At 38.5% G+C, this 16263-nt stretch overlaps 1 protein-coding gene across 11 annotated transcripts in view; it reads right to left on the reverse strand.

The window, feature by feature from the left end:
* LOC134752810 (protein daughterless) overlaps positions 1–16263 on the reverse strand; it is a 172012-nt gene that overhangs the window by 17487 nt on the left and 138262 nt on the right. For 10 of the 11 annotated variants that reach the window (XM_063688559.1, XM_063688558.1, XM_063688549.1 and 7 more), the window contains 4 exons: positions 5046–5211; positions 3375–3499; positions 2519–2677; positions 1867–1986 (listed from right to left, as the gene is read on the reverse strand). In XM_063688559.1, the coding sequence (XP_063544629.1) occupies positions 1867–1986; positions 2519–2677; positions 3375–3499; positions 5046–5211 (570 nt within the window). The remainder of the gene's footprint in view (positions 1–1866; positions 1987–2518; positions 2678–3374; positions 3500–5045; positions 5212–16263) is intronic. The other variant, XM_063688557.1, reaches the window with a different exon arrangement.

Consider the following 16263-nt stretch of genomic DNA (forward strand, 5'->3'; position numbering starts at 1 on the left):
TTGGAAATGAAACACGTGTGTTCTTTTTTAATTACGTTGGCCTTACAAAAGAATAAAAAAGTGAATAAACTCACCAATCACCGTCTCACCTGATAGTGATAACAGATATTTAGGTTACTAATTTAATAAGAAAAAAGGAATCACTCTTGCTTTAAATCATATTTGTTACTGAATTTGAAATAGAAAAGTGAAAAATTATTTAGATAAATAAATCGTTTTTTTTTTGACAAATTTATTCGCTTTCATCTAATGTGTCTACACATTAAATGATTTTTCTACAATGATAAACATAAAAATGATATACGCAGCGACTGTATGTTACGTTTACATCAAACATATTCTTTATAGCGTAGGAAAAATTAATATATATTCAGTATTTTTCGGTAATTAATTTTATAATAATGTCTATATGTAGATTAGCGTTTGTATTCTTATAAATATTTGAATCAGAACGAAAGAAAAATATTTTACGCGGATAGAGAATTATGAATGCATTAGGCAGTCAGTGGCTGTAATGATGTATGTATGTTTTCCTGTTAGAACGAGAAGCTAGCTACTAAACCACACTATCTACTACATCTAGGGCAATGGTAACAAGCTCCACACGGGTCGCTAATATTAAAAAAAAAAAAACAAGAAAAAAGTTTCAATAAACACAGTATGACTTGGTAAGAAAATAGAAACCGGTTATTTTTCATACAAAAACCGGTTTTGCACATAACTAATAACATATCTTTTGCACTATTTGGTTAGCAATAATTTAAAAACTATTAACTGAGTATTACTCATTAATAGTCATAAAAGTGAAGTCATACTGTATTAAGTTAAAACCGTAAACAAAACAAATTAAATATTAATTAAAACTATGGCTTGTTTCACAACGTCAGACATTTTAAAATAAAGGTGACGCATATAAAGTAAATTTAAGTGTTAGTATGTATGTTTCTAACACATTATACACTTTTGTTCGAATTAAATTATTATTGATATTGATAAAACTACACTAAGTTTAGTGCAGTCGAAATATTTGTTATTTTTCTGCATAAAATTAAGTATTGTTTACAAAATGCGTGAAAACATACGTTGTGAAAGAAGCTAGTAAGTAACAACTCTAAAATAGCAACTAAATGGTCCAGAATCAAAATATTACTTGCCGATACGATTTAGTAAGTTTTATAGCTCTAAAATTTGCTTATATTTTTTTTATTAATATTTTGATTCGGATCATATAACACTGTAATATATTAAAAATTAGATTTATCCATGCTGGGATCCATGCTTGAATAAAACAAAAATCATTAAAAACACTAGGAAATCGTACTATTTAAAAAAGCTAGTGAATTTCAATGTTTACGTCTAAGTTCAAATGGATATGTATCTCGATTATTAATATTATTATAATGAATTACGCCAGATGCAGGTCATCGGTCATTGGCATAATCTATACGTTGGTAAAACACTTAATTTATTAAAATTCATATCATGTACGTTAACAGACTTTTTAAACCCCAAACTCAAACTCAAATGATTTATTTGGAAACATACAAGATAATATGGAAGGTAAAGTCATATCCAAAGAATGATATTAAAACGTCCAAAGTACCGTAAAATAACCTCTTATTTCAACCATATGTTCGTTTAAATACGAGTAGTAACGAAACGGTAAATAATAGTATAGACTACACTTGACAGATGACCTCACAACAACCCTAAGAGCATCCCACACTAGCGTCTCTGAAGCGTCAGCATCTAGTGAACTCTATAGCTGCTGCTGGACGCTACGTCGGCGCAGCGACGCCATTTTCCATAGCGCTGACACTGACGCTCAAAAGACGCTAGTATAAGGGGCTTCAGCACCCCACTCACCATAACATTGGGCGGGAAGACCGCGACGTGCTGGTGGCCGTTTGGCAACACGACGCCGTGCGGGTGCGGCGTGCCCGCGCTGCCGGGGGATGAGACTCCACTGGCGACCCAGTTGGGGCCCTGGAATTAAATAAACAGTAACAGGTTAAGGGCGAGTTGCACCAGCCACAATTAACAGAGTGATCAACGTCACGCAGCAGAGATCTATAAAATTTCCCCTACAACAAAATTTGGTGCAATCGACCCTAACTCTTTAGCCGCTACAAATGTCAAGTGACGCGCGCGGCTACAACCCCATATCAGCCTTCGTGCACACAATAAGCGTGCCGTTCAAAGGCATAAGAGGGGGTAAAGCCCAGAAATTAGAAGGGACAAAAGGTATGGCGCGCCGAACTTGAGAGGGAAGGAATGGTGATCGCGCGGATCACCTTTTATATCAGGTACTCTGAAAATATAACCGTGGGTGTGCTCGTGATGATGACCTGCGTGCGTGCGGTGGTGCTGCTGCTTGTGTTGGCTGTGCTTGAGAGGGGGGTACAGCCGCGCCAGTAGCGGTGGTAGGGACTGCACTGGGGTAGACGGTAAGGAGCCATACGAGGAGAGGCTGCCGGCCTCCCCCGCTACCGTCGGTGTGCTTTTGTTGATGACTGACCTGTGTGTGATGGTGCATGTGGGGGCTGTGCTTGAGAGGGGGGTACAGCCGCGCCGGTAGCGGTGGGGGGGAGTGCACGGGGGTGGACGGCGATGAACCGTACGAGGAGAGGCTGCCGGCCTCCCCCGCTACCGCCGGTGTGCTCGCTGACGCGTACATCTGGAAGTTATGGTCAAACTTTATGCGTGCGTTGAATATGATTTGTTGAAAGATAGGCAGAGGTAAGATCGCTAAGACAAACTGTTTGCAAATTTATTGCATGCCAGATTTGTCTTAAGCGACCTTACTTCTAACTTTCACACATTTACTTAGTAAACACAGCTGAACTTTTGCACCTCGCTGTACATTTACTACATGTTCAAAAAGGATAATGATGAGTGCTGTGTGCATTAAACGTTTACAAAAGCTTTACTTTTCGGTTGTAAATCCTGTTTCACTTACGCCTCCACGTTCACGTAAACAACGTTACTCTCTATCTCCGTTTTTCCAGCGATTACTCCACTTGCATTCATAGGTCCGAAGCCCAGGTTTCACTTTCCGACTTTTCGCTGTCCACTTCACACAGCCTTTGGCATCCTCTCTTGTGAGAGAGGTGTTATCTCATCTTCAAGGACTTGTGGGCCTTTATGGATTTGTGTAATTGCCCCAGAGGTAAAATCATTTGATTAGGTCCTTACGGGCTGCAGGGGCTTGGAGACCAGCATGTCGGTAGGCGAGTGGTTGGTACGACATGAGAGCTTTTCTCCCCGTCTCTTCACCTGGGGGCTACTTTCAGGCAGGGGCTTGGAGGCCAGCATGGCTACCCTCACATTAATCTCCCGATATGCAGTTTTTCATCAGGGTTATGGATACTTACAGGCTGCAGGGGCTTGGAGACCAGCATGTCGGTGGGCGAGTGGTGGGGCGCGGCGGCGCGGAACGACGACATCGGCGGCAGGGGGAGCTCCGCCCCCGCGGGCTCGCTCGGCGCGCCCGGTAGACCTAAAACATGGAATTTAAGGGTTATAGTGTGGGTAGGAAAAAGTTAAAGAGTACCTCGGAAATGAGATGGTACAATGTCCTATTTCAAGGAGCGGTGTTGTGTGTTGACTCTAGACGGGCAACCGACAAAACAACTAGCAGACTGTATGGTTTAGATTCAGGACACATTTGACGATTTTTGACGAGCCCTACTTTCTTGCCGAATTGTTGCTCGAGGTGAGCGATAATAGTTATTTCTGCAACAAGAGAGGGAAGTTGGTTTTTCTTGCGAGTGTTTATTTTGAGTCCCGAGAAAGCGAAAGATGCTATAATTGAATCACGAGCGAAGCGAGTGATGCTAAGTTAGAATCTTGAGCGTAGCGAGGGACTCAAAAACAAGAGATGTAAAATAACTTTGCTCTCGTGTTGCACACATAATTTTTCACCTCAGTAGTAAGAACATATTAAAGGTTAAAATGTATTTCGAATTACACAGAATAATACAGACGAAAAAAAAAGTATGAAGTGGCAGTTCATGGCCTTCACTAAATTAAAAAGCTACTTTGTTTCACTCCCTGGAGTTAGGAAAAACGCACTTTCCTCACTCCAGGGAGTGACGAAAGTAGGCTTGTTCGAGCTGCTGAGGTGAAAAATATATTCCAGTACCTCTCACTCTTCTCCTGTCTCTCCCCATGCAGAATCCGATCGACCAGATCAAGCACCAGAAATGAAGTTGGCTTACTTAATCAAACGTGCGTCGAGAAAAAAATGAAAGAATGATAATGATAAAAAAAGCGAAAATAACACCCACTGAGGCACACTTAACAACGTATTACATACACTTTTAGAGCGAGGGTGTTAACAAAATAAGAAGGGTTATATGAGTTAGTATCATACTTTATTTGGGACTTCAGGAAGTCAGAATTGTAGTATGGACCTCGGTTTACTTTTTGTCAGGAGTGGGACGCACCGAGTGTGACAGGAGCCGAGGAAGAGACCGCGGCGGTGGTTAGTTTTTAATAGGGTACCGTACCCAAAGAGTCAAAACGGGACCCTATTACTAAGACTCCGCTGTCCGTCTATCTGTCACCACGCTGTATCTCATGAACCGTGATAGCTAGACAGTTGAAATTTTCACAAATGATGTATTTCTGTTGCCGCTATAACAACAAATACTAAAAAGTACGGAACCCTCAGTGCGCGAGTCCGACTCGCACTTGGCAGGTTTTTTTAGTCGTATTTTTTAATTGTTTGGAAGTAGTTATTAGGGCATGCAATATCGGATGGTTTCCAATTCCAGAACCGATTTTTGATATTGGGTCCCAATTCCGGATTAGGGTTCATCCAATTTTATGAATATAGAAAAGCGGATAATATCTGGCTGCCCAAGGAGTCAGTTTGACAGTTGGGAGTCTGGATAGAGTAAAGGATTTGCCACACTGGATGCGTTCTGCGGTCAGCGGTCAGGTCAAACCCGCATTATGTATGAACAACATTGACAGCAACCTTTGAAGTTTGACGTCAGAACGCATCCAGTGTGGCAAATCATTAAAAGATAAATTGTTACCTGGTGAAGCGCCGTATGTGTCATGTTGGTAGGGCGGCGGGGGCTGGTAGTACCCGCCCGCCCATTCACCGCCCGCATAGTAAGGTTCTTGGTACGCGCCCCCACCAGCTCCTTTTGGTGACGCGTACCGGCTCGGTGAGTCGTGGCCGAATTCGTCGCTGCCGTACTGTGGAAGAAAAAAAAACGTTATAAAATAGCCATCATTATAGACAAAAACATTTACGATACGTAAATAAGAAGAATTTTTAATAGAATCCGATACAATATTTTTAAAAACACGATATCAATACCTATAGGTAGGTTTAGATTTACATTTCCCAAAAACATGTTTTATGAGGTTGGTAGTTTTTAGTTCCGTACCCAAAGGGTAAAAACGGGACTCTATTACTAAGACTCCGCTGTCCGTCTGTCTGTCTGTATGTCTGTCTGTCACCAGTCTGTATCTCATGAACCGTGATAGCTAGACAGTTGAAATTTTCACAGATGATGTATTTCTGTTGCCGCTATAACAACAAATACTAAAAAGTACGGAACCCTCGGAGCGCGAGTCGGACTCGCACTTGGCCGGTTTTTAGGGTTCCGTACCCAAAGGGTAAAAACGGGACCCTATTACTAAGACTCCGCTGTCCGTCTGTCTGTCTGTCTGTCACCAGTCTGTATCTTATGAACCTTGATAGCTAGACAGTTGAAATTTTCACAGATGATGTATTTCTGTTGCCGCTATAACAACAAATACTAAAAAGTACGGAACCCTCCGTGCGAGTCCGACTCGCACTTGGCCGGTTTTTATTTTTATTTTTATGGAAACGGTAAAGCTTTTGAAGAGGCCGTGGTTCCTCAGAAAAGGAATGGTATTTATTCCAAGAAAAATATTTAATTTCGAAAATTTCTGTGGAATAATCCTTTAGTTCAATAAAAACTTGGCACGGTCACGGAGTTGCAAGCGTCCAAAGACTACGGAAACCGCTTACTGCGGCTGGGCTGTATGCTTATTTATTACCTGCAAGTTTTAGCTCGTGTTATATAACTACAAAAGTACGTTAGCTTGTCCGTGAGTCACAGTTCCCGGTTCAGTCCAGTGGTGGCCATTTTGAAAGCTTTTGTGAGCTTTTTAAGGAACTAAGGTTGCGCAAGAGACTTAACATACGGTACAATTGTTCATTATGGACTGTAAATTGGGGAGCTTTGTAACAGGTTTCTCATTTAGGATTTATATGTGACGTTTTCTACCAAAAGGTACCACATTGTCGCTTGTTGATAAGGTTGATTTCTAATTGAAGCTATATGGAAATAGCGCCTTCCTGACAAGCAACAATAAGTACCCTTTTGGTTGAAAATGGCACAATTGATTGTATAAGTGAGAAAAAAACTGGCCAAGTGCGAGTCGGACTCGCGCACGAAGGTTTCCGTACCATTAAGCAAAAAACGGCAAAAAAATTACGTTTGTTGTATGGAAGCCCCACTTAAATATTTACTTTATTCTGTTTTTAGTATTTGTTGTTATATCGGCAACAGAAATATATCACTTGTGAAAATTTCAACTGTCTAGCTATCACGGTTCATGAGATACAGCCTGGTGACTTATGACGCGTTTTACATACAATATAGTTGTATGGGCCATTTTATTCAAAAATTTAACTACACTTTTAAATTTGAGATTTTTTATGTTATTTCTACTCAGAATCACGAGATCATTCGATCCGAATAGAAGACAAAAACAGTGGTAAAATTTCTCGACATTTTTGGCTCTCGAAATTACTATTATGGCAAGTACTCGTATATATTTATGCGAAAGTATCATTCGACTAAATGTTTTCTGCGATACGTGCTATGCGAAGTGTATTTCTGACAAATAATATTCTGCCAGATGAGGGGAAACCCGTGATAAAATAATGCAACCTGATTTTGTTTGAATTTGTTAAACTTGTTTCGATGACTATAAGTTGTCTGTTGTAAGTTGAAAGAGAAGTACAGTTAGCGATAAAAGTTTGTATCAAAATAGTTATTTTCGATACAAGTGCGGAAAAGAGGAAATTCGAAACGAGTGGCGATAAATTAAAACACTACCGCAGGGAGTGTTTTAAATCGACACGAGTTGAGAATTACCTTTTCGCAAGTGTATCGAACAACGTTTTACAGTACATATGGCCTTTTAAACTTTCGAAATATGCACAAAAAGTGCACTTTACGCACTAGTGCGAGAAAGTAGCACCATATGTACTGTAAAAGATTTTTGACAAATACCATCTTCATACCTTCCAGAATCCAGTTGTTACTGCCATTAAAAGTTTTTAATGACTCAATTATTTAGGCTGATGACCACACTCGGCTTGTATACAGTCGCCATCAGATATATCGGAGCGCCCGAGGTGCTCACAAATATCTGAACACGCCTCTATTGTCAAGGCGTTAGAGTGCGTGTTCAGATATCTTGAGCACCTCGGGCGCTCTGATATATCTGATGGCGACTGTACAAAATAAATTACCCCAATTGGTCCGTCGACATGTCCAGCAAATTATCCATGTAATGGAGTTGTGTGGAGTAAAAAGGCCGAAAAAGCTTTATAAAGATATCGCTTAAGGTTAATTAGTCTCGGCCATGCTAATTGTGCTATTAGTGGGGCAATCAAGGGTTGTCACCCAACGATTTAAATATTTTTTTGACAGAAAAAAAGATTATATTATCATAAAGTTGTTTTCTATAGATAAATTCAATTTGGTGCACAAGGAAATAACTAGATCAAACATATTTATCAGTACGGTTTTTACTCACTATTATTTTTAGTCGCTTTTGGCGACATGTTTCGGATTCTTTGGGAATCCATCCTCAGGCACGAGTGTCCGCGGCGGATGTACGTCGTAACAATAGTGAGTAAAAACCGTACTGATAAATATTTTTCATTTCTCATGCTCTGAAAGAGGGTCATTGTTGTTCTAAAAGGTGCGCAGAAAATGATACGTGTCTGCACTAGAGCATTTTACGTTCGAAGTACGACTTTTTTAATTTTTTTACGATACGCAATTGAAATTTGAGTTTAAATGGATTTGTAATAAATTTTTCATTTTGATATTTGACTCTCCATTCCATAAATAACGATACTTTTGTCTGAATTGTTAACCGAAAGTACCCTTAAGAAATACTATAAAAATGTATACTTGGTCATGTTTAAAAAAAAACACATGCATTTTACTTTCCTCGTATTCGAAATGAAAAGTAGAGTGTTTAACTCGGATGAAAGGCGTCATTTCAGCCTCGGACTGTTGGCGCTCTCACTGTGTTCGAGCACCAAAATACCTCGGCAGAAATGAGTGCCTTTCATCCCTTGGTTAACAATCTACTATTGAAATATGTCTCACGATAGTTTAAGTGCGATTAGCTCAAACATGTTTTTGCGATTTAAATGATATTTAAATCAACATATTAAAGTCATCATAATGAGTGTTAAAATGCGTTATCGTACTAACATTATAGTAAAATATCGTTTCGACGCTACTTAATAAACTATCTGGTTTCTGGTTTGTATAATAGAGCAATCAGGTAGATTTTTCGGCATGCGCTAGTATTTAAATTGAAAAAAGTTGACCTTAAATTAGCTGAGCTTATACACTACCCTACTACTAAAATTATTAAAAACATAGTACCTTTAATAACGACTTTATACTGTGTTATGCTTTAACTTTAAACTGTATTTGTGTTAAAGTAGAACATCAAATGTATAATCCTAATCACAATTAGGTACTTGTGAATTATATCTCTACAATTAGAATATTTAACCATAACGCAGAAAAAAACCGGTCAAGTGCGAGTCGGACTCGCGCACCGAGGGTTCCGTACTTTTTAGTATTTGGTGTTAAAGCGGCAACAGAAATACATCATCTGTGAAAATTTCAACTGTCTAGCTATCACGGTTCATGAGATACAGCCTGGTGACAGACAGACAGACGGACAGCGGAGTCTTAGTAATAGGGTCCCGTTTTTACCCTTTGGGTACGGAACCCTAAAAACAATAATATTATAGGACATTCTTACACAAATTGACTATGCCCCACATTAAGCTCATGAAGGGTTGCGTTGTGGGTACTCAGACAATGATAAATAAAATAATTATGTAAATACTTAATACATAGAACACACCCATGACTCGGGAACAAATATCTGTGCTCATCATAAAAATAAATGCCATTACCGGGATTCGAACACCATATCGCATAATTAATGTCATTACCGGGTCTCACGCGATTAAATCTCATTATTTTACCTTTTTATATATATTGTCTCCTTATCCGTCTAAACCAGTTTATGTCGCATTATGATTTTGATTATCATACAAGATTGTTAAAAACAATACATTCAATTGGTAAGAACTATACGACAAAAAAAATGCAGGCGATTCCTTAATTATTACTATTGTTAAAAACATAAATTTATAGTTATTTGTGCAACAAGAGAGGAAAGTTGGTTTTTCATGCGAGTGTTTGTTTTGAGTCCCGAGAAAGCGAAAGACTCTATAATTGAATCACGAGCGAAGCGAGTGATTCTAAGGTAGAATCTTGAGCGTAGCGAGGGACACAAAAACACGAGATCGAACTCGAGAAGTCGCACTTTCCTCACTCCAGGGAGTGACGAAAGTAGGCTTGTTCGAGCTGCTGAGGTGAAAAAATAATTTCATTATGGATCGGCTTTACTAAATTATTTTGAGACAATAACACTCATTCTATGAATTTAGCACCGGCTTCCATAACGGATAAGTTCCTGAAATTGATCTGCAATTTGCATCAAAAAGAAGTACAGTTAGTGCCGGCCAAAGTGGCCAAATATATCGCAATACAACCTTATTCCTATGTAAGTTTGGCTGTCACTATCTATATCTATTTGATGCTGAATGTGCAATTGTACATATGTTTTTCTCGCTTCATGCTCGACCATGGCGCCGCTTTATGGCTATGTGTTACGTTAATTTGTCGATATCCTACGGAAAATATGAAAATTTGTGAAAGTTAGCGCCTACGAAAGTACTTTTTGTCAAGGTTTTGTATTTTCGTCGCTTTTAGTTTTCTTACACAACCAATGCGTGCCATTTTATATTTTACATACACGTGTCAATCTATTATTTTTTATTTATCGATTAGGACTTAGTGACTGTTAGGAGATAAGCCTACAGAAAGATTCGTCATCATACTAGAAATATGATAGCTTGTGTTTCAAGGTGACGTGACTCGCTTTTAGTTTGATTGTTCAGTTATTGATATCAATAAGCGTTTGATAAATATATAGTTTGTCATTATAGTATATACTATATACAATCTAAGTTGTAATTTTTTTTAGGTATGTAGTAGTAGTTGTAGTAGTAGTAGTAAAACTCTTTATGTATATTTCATTTCTAATTTAATGTGTATTTACTAACATTAGAATATTAAGATTAATTTAATTGTATTACTAACAAATTATATGGGCATTTGCCTGAATTAAATAATTGAAATTGAAATTTTCGCTGTATCACTTTCTGTTTCCTAAAAAAAAGTATGTCGCAGCCATAAAATAAACAGAAAATTACGTTTAGTATGATTTAATGACCTGTAAGTCTATTATTAAAAAAAAAAACAAAGTATAATATATGAATAATCATTATTCATTTATTAGTGATATGATGAATAATAGTAGTATGTATACGTATGAATAATAAATAATTGTCCTCTAGTGTAAAAGCACAATAAGCTCAATTACTCGCTGCGAGCTTTCGCTCGCGGCCGTGCGCGCGCGCAGCTTCCTGCGCTAGGGCTGTTACTGCCATCATCATGTGTTCTTACAATTATTTCATTTTGACGACCCTGCCTATGAAGCCGATATGGTGTTATAACACTTTAAACTCTCGCGTTTTATACACATAATTAATGTCATTACCGTGTCTAACGCGATTAAATTTCATTATTTTACCTTTTTTCCGACGTTTCAACTAGGTTGCACTAGCTGTGGTCACGGAAGACACACGGACGGTCTTCCGTGACCACAGCTAGTGCAACCTAGTTGAAACGTCGGAAAAAAGGTAAAATAATGAAATTTAATCGCGTTAGACACGGTAATGACATTAATTATGTGTATAAAACGCGAGAGTTTAAAGTGTTATAACACCATATCGGCTTCATAGGCAGGGTCGTCAAAATGAAATAATTGTAAGAACACATGATGATGGCAGTAACAGCCCTAGCGCAGGAAGCTGCGCGCGCGCACGGCCGCGAGCGAAAGCTCGCAGCGAGTAATTGAGCTTATTGTGCTTTTACACTAGAGGACAATTATTTATTATTCATACGTATACATACTACTATTATTCATCATATCACTAATAAATGAATAATGATTATTCATATATTATACTTTGTTTTTTTTTTTAATAATAGACTTACAGGTCATTAAATCATACTAAACGTAATTTTCTGTTTATTTTATGGCTGCGACATACTTTTTTTTAGGAAACAGAAAGTGATACAGCGAAAATTTCAATTTCAATTATTTAATTCAGGCAAATGCCCATATAATTTGTTAGTAATACAATTAAATTAATCTTAATATTCTAATGTTAGTAAATACACATTAAATTAGAAATGAAATATACATAAAGAGTTTTACTACTACTACTACAACTACTACTACATACCTAAAAAAAATTACAACTTAGATTGTATATAGTATATACTATAATGACAAACTATATATTTATCAAACGCTTATTGATTTCAATAACTGAACAATCAAACTAAAAGCGAGTCACGTCACCTTGAAACACAAGCTATCATATTTCTAGTATGATGACGAATCTTTCTGTAGGCTTATCTCCTAACAGTCACTAAGTCCTAATCGATAAATAAAAAATAATAGATTGACACGTGTATGTAAAATATAAAATGGCACGCATTGGTTGTGTAAGAAAACTAAAAGCGACGAAAATACAAAACCTTGACAAAAAGTACTTTCGTAGGCGCTAACTTTCACAAATTTTCATATTTTCCGTAGGATATCGACAAATTAACGTAACACATAGCCATAAAGCGGCGCCATGGTCGAGCATGAAGCGAGAAAAACATATGTACAATTGCACATTCAGCATCAAATAGATATAGATAGTGACAGCCAAACTTACATAGGAATAAGGTTGTATTGCGATATATTTGGCCACTTTGGCCGGCACTAACTGTACTTCTTTTTGATGCAAATTGCAGATCAATTTCAGGAACTTATCCGTTATGGAAGCCGGTGCTAAATTCATAGAATGAGTGTTATTGTCTCAAAATAATTTAGTAAAGCCGATCCATAATGAAATTATTTTTTCACCTCAGCAGCTCGAACAAGCCTACTTTCGTCACTCCCTGGAGTGAGGAAAGTGCGACTTCTCGAGTTCGATCTCGTGTTTTTGTGTCCCTCGCTACGCTCAAGATTCTACCTTAGAATCACTCGCTTCGCTCGTGATTCAATTATAGAGTCTTTCGCTTTCTCGGGACTCAAAACAAACACTCGCATGAAAAACCAACTTTCCTCTCTTGTTGCACAAATAACTATAAATTTATGTTTTTAACAATAGTAATAATTAAGGAATCGCCTGCATTTTTTTTTGTCGTATAGTTCTTACCAATTGAATGTATTGTTTTTAACAATCTTGTATGATAATCAAAATCATAATGCGACATAAACTGGTTTAGACGGATAAGGAGACAATATATGAATTTTAAATATGATCATAATTGATTTGCATTGTTAGATCATTATTATAAATAGATGTGTATCGTATCTTTGTATTGATTTTGCTACTATTCAACAATCCTGAAATAGATTGAAAAATCTTTTCGTTATTCAAGTTTAATAGGTCCGTAATTTGCATACTTAGTTAGGAATTTTCTAGTATTACGTATTACCTACGTCAAAATAAGCAAGCTTGAGTACAGTTCCATCGCATGGGACCCTCGGGAAGCAAAGTATAACATCATGGTCGAGCGCGTCCAACGTAAATTTACTAGACATCTTTACAAAAGGTATTATGGATACTACCCGTACTTATTTCCGTCATCCTTTGTACTGGGAATGGTAGGGTTGGAGTCTCTCGAGCTAAGGCGTATAAGCAAACGCTTGCCTTACACTACTGTCTACTTCTAAGAAATCAAATTGACAACCCATCTGTTCTGGAGCGTATGCGTATTTTTACCCCAGACAACTACATAGCTGCAGTAGGGCGTAGCGCACGTAGAGCCAGAAACCTTTTCGCATATCCAAATGTCCGCACCTATCACGGTTCAAACGCACCCACGTACCGAGCAATAGAATTACTAAATAACTTCTTAGCTTCAATCCAAAACGCAGACATATTCGCAGACAAGTGGCCGTCCTTACAAAGTAGTGTCAGGATTTTTTTAAACTCTACCTATGTAACTTTGTAGTATGTATGTTTAATTTAAGTTCCTAGAGATACTCGTAGTTCGAAAAATGTATACATGTTTATGATACTGACTATGTATTAACAGTATAAGTGTCTTGGCGTAGGTCGCTGTAAACTTATACTTGTGTTTGTTTGAATAAAGAATAAAGAATAAAAATGTTTATGAAATTGAATACTATATAAATGTTATAAATTTTAATTTATATGTTGTTACACGGTCATCATTAATTAAATATATGTTTTAATATCTTATTTTGATCAATTGTTCCGTTCGTGTTAGCCGTTAGGCCGAATCCTGAACGAGAACTGTTAGTTTGTGGCCTTTTGCGATTAACTGACAGGCTGATTTCGTCCGGCGGACTGGTAATCAGTGCGAACCCCTTTATACGAACCTAAATCAATAAATTCATGTTGTAATTATATGAATAGCCGATACATTTATGTTGTAAGTAAACTAATATAAACCACTTTGTCGTGTCCGCCAGTGTACGTACAATAAGGTGCTATCTCCATTGTCCGCGTTAGTAAACCCTTAAACGTACAAGGAAGCTAGTTATGGACAAGTCTATATGAGAAACTCCTTGTCAAACCACACGGCAGGCTGAGCAATTGTGAACCTTAATATAAATACATAAGGGTCACGAAACCCACGAATAGACAAGCGTATTAATGTTCCTACATTGTCATGTGACAGTGTGTGTGCGCAAACGCACATGAAGAAATCGTTGTCATTTATTACGTTAGGCGTGTCAGATAATTTTTAGGGTTCCGTACCCACAAAGGGTAAAAACGGGACTAATACTAGGGCTGTCTGTCTGTCCGTCTGTCACCAGGCTGTATCTCATGAACCGTGATAGCTAGACAGTTGAAATTTTCACAGATGATGTATTTCTGTTGCCGCTATAACAACAAATACTAAAAACAGAATAAAATAAATATTTAAGTGGGGCTCCCATAAAACAAACGTGATTTATTTGCCGTTTTTTGCGTAATTGTACGGAACCCTTCGTGCGCGAGTCCGACTCGCACTTGGCCGGTTTTTTTTAATAATATAATAGGTATACTCTGGGAAAGTGACCTTATCAGTAGAAAAAGGCGGCAAATTTAAAAATGACTCAGAGTAGTTGATTTGAATTTCGCGCTTATTTCTACTGACAAGTTGGGTGTGTTTTCAGTATACATTTGTATTGCCAAATCACTTGGGTTTTTAGGGTTTGGTATTTCAAAACGAAAAAACGTTACCCTTATAGGATCAGTGTACACTTGTCTGTCTGCCCCACCGTCTATCTGATCACAAACAATTAGCTCTGAAACTATTTAATTAATTTTATTTGCCTGAATAACGGACACATACAATACTAGGGGTGACCCTTCAAAACCTGTACCGGGCTTTTTAATAACATTAAATAATTTTACGGTTTACTCACTTGTTTTAGTCACTCGCGCGACATGTTTCGGAGAGCCTAGGTCTCCTGTCTCAAGCACTAATAGTGCGAGCAGCGTTCACGGCGGCTAACGGTTTTTAATAGTTTAAAACACTGCAATAGTCTCTTGAGACATAGATGTAGGTAATTGAGAATACTTTCTTGTCCATTATAACTTGGGCTGCTCATTTAGTTTTTAGGGTTCCGTACCCAAAGGGTAAAAACGGGACCCTATTACTAAGACTCCGCTGTCCGTCTGTCTGTCACCAGGCTGTATCTTGAACCGTGATAGCTAGACAGTTGAAATTTTCACAGATGATGTACCTATTTTTGTTGCCGCTATAACAACAAATACTAAAATGTACGGAACCCTAGGTGCGCGAGTCCGAATCGCACTTGGCCGGTTTTTTACTAAAGATATGCGACAGAGACAGTGTTATAATTTCTTAGCGCGCTCAAGAGCCAGCATTGCATGAATCATAACGCTACATCCTGTCCCCAGCTCGCTCCTTCGTTTCCTGTGAGTTACCAAGTCACAAGCGGACGCGATTGCTATTTACTAAAGATATGCGGCAGAGACAGTGGAGCGCTGGTGGCCTAGCGGTAAGAGCGTGCGACTTGCAATCCGGAGGCCGCGGGTTCAAACCCCGGCTCGTACCAATGAGTTTTTCGGAACTTATGTACGAAATATCATTTGATATTTACCAGTCGCTTTTCGGTGAAGGAAAACATCGTGAGGAAACCGGACTAATTAATCCCAACAAGGCCTAGTTTCCCCTCTGGGTTGGACGGTCAGATGGCAGTCGCTTTCGTAAAAACTAGTGCCTACGCCAATTCTCGGGATTAGTTGCCAAGCGGACCCCAGGCTCCCATGGAGCCGTGGCAAAATGCCAGGACAACGCGAGGAAGATGATGATGATGCGACAGAGACAGTGCTATATCTTAGCGTGCGAATCAGCATTGCATGAATCATAATCGTAACGCTACATCCTGTCTCCAGCTCGCTCCTTCGTTTCCTGTGAGTTCCCAAGTCACAAGCGGACGCGATTGCTATTTACTAAAGATATGCGGCAGAGGCAGTGCTATAATTTCTTAGCGTGCTCGAGAGGCATGCGATTATTGCAAGAATCATAATCATAATGCTACATCTTGTCCCCAGCTCGGTCCTTCGCTTCCTGTGAGTTCCCAATGTTCCCATGTCTAAAGATATGCGGCAGAGACAGTGCTATAATTTCTTAGCGTGCTCGAGAGGCATGCGATTATTGCATGAATCATAATCATAATGCTACATCTTGTCCCCAGCTCGGTCCTTCGCTTCCTGTGAGTTCCCAATGTTCCCATGTCTAAAGATATGCGGCAGAGACAGTGCTA

This window comes from Cydia strobilella, chromosome 25 (genome assembly GCF_947568885.1).
Source record: "Cydia strobilella chromosome 25, ilCydStro3.1, whole genome shotgun sequence".
Lineage (NCBI taxonomy): Eukaryota > Metazoa > Arthropoda > Insecta > Lepidoptera > Tortricidae > Cydia > Cydia strobilella.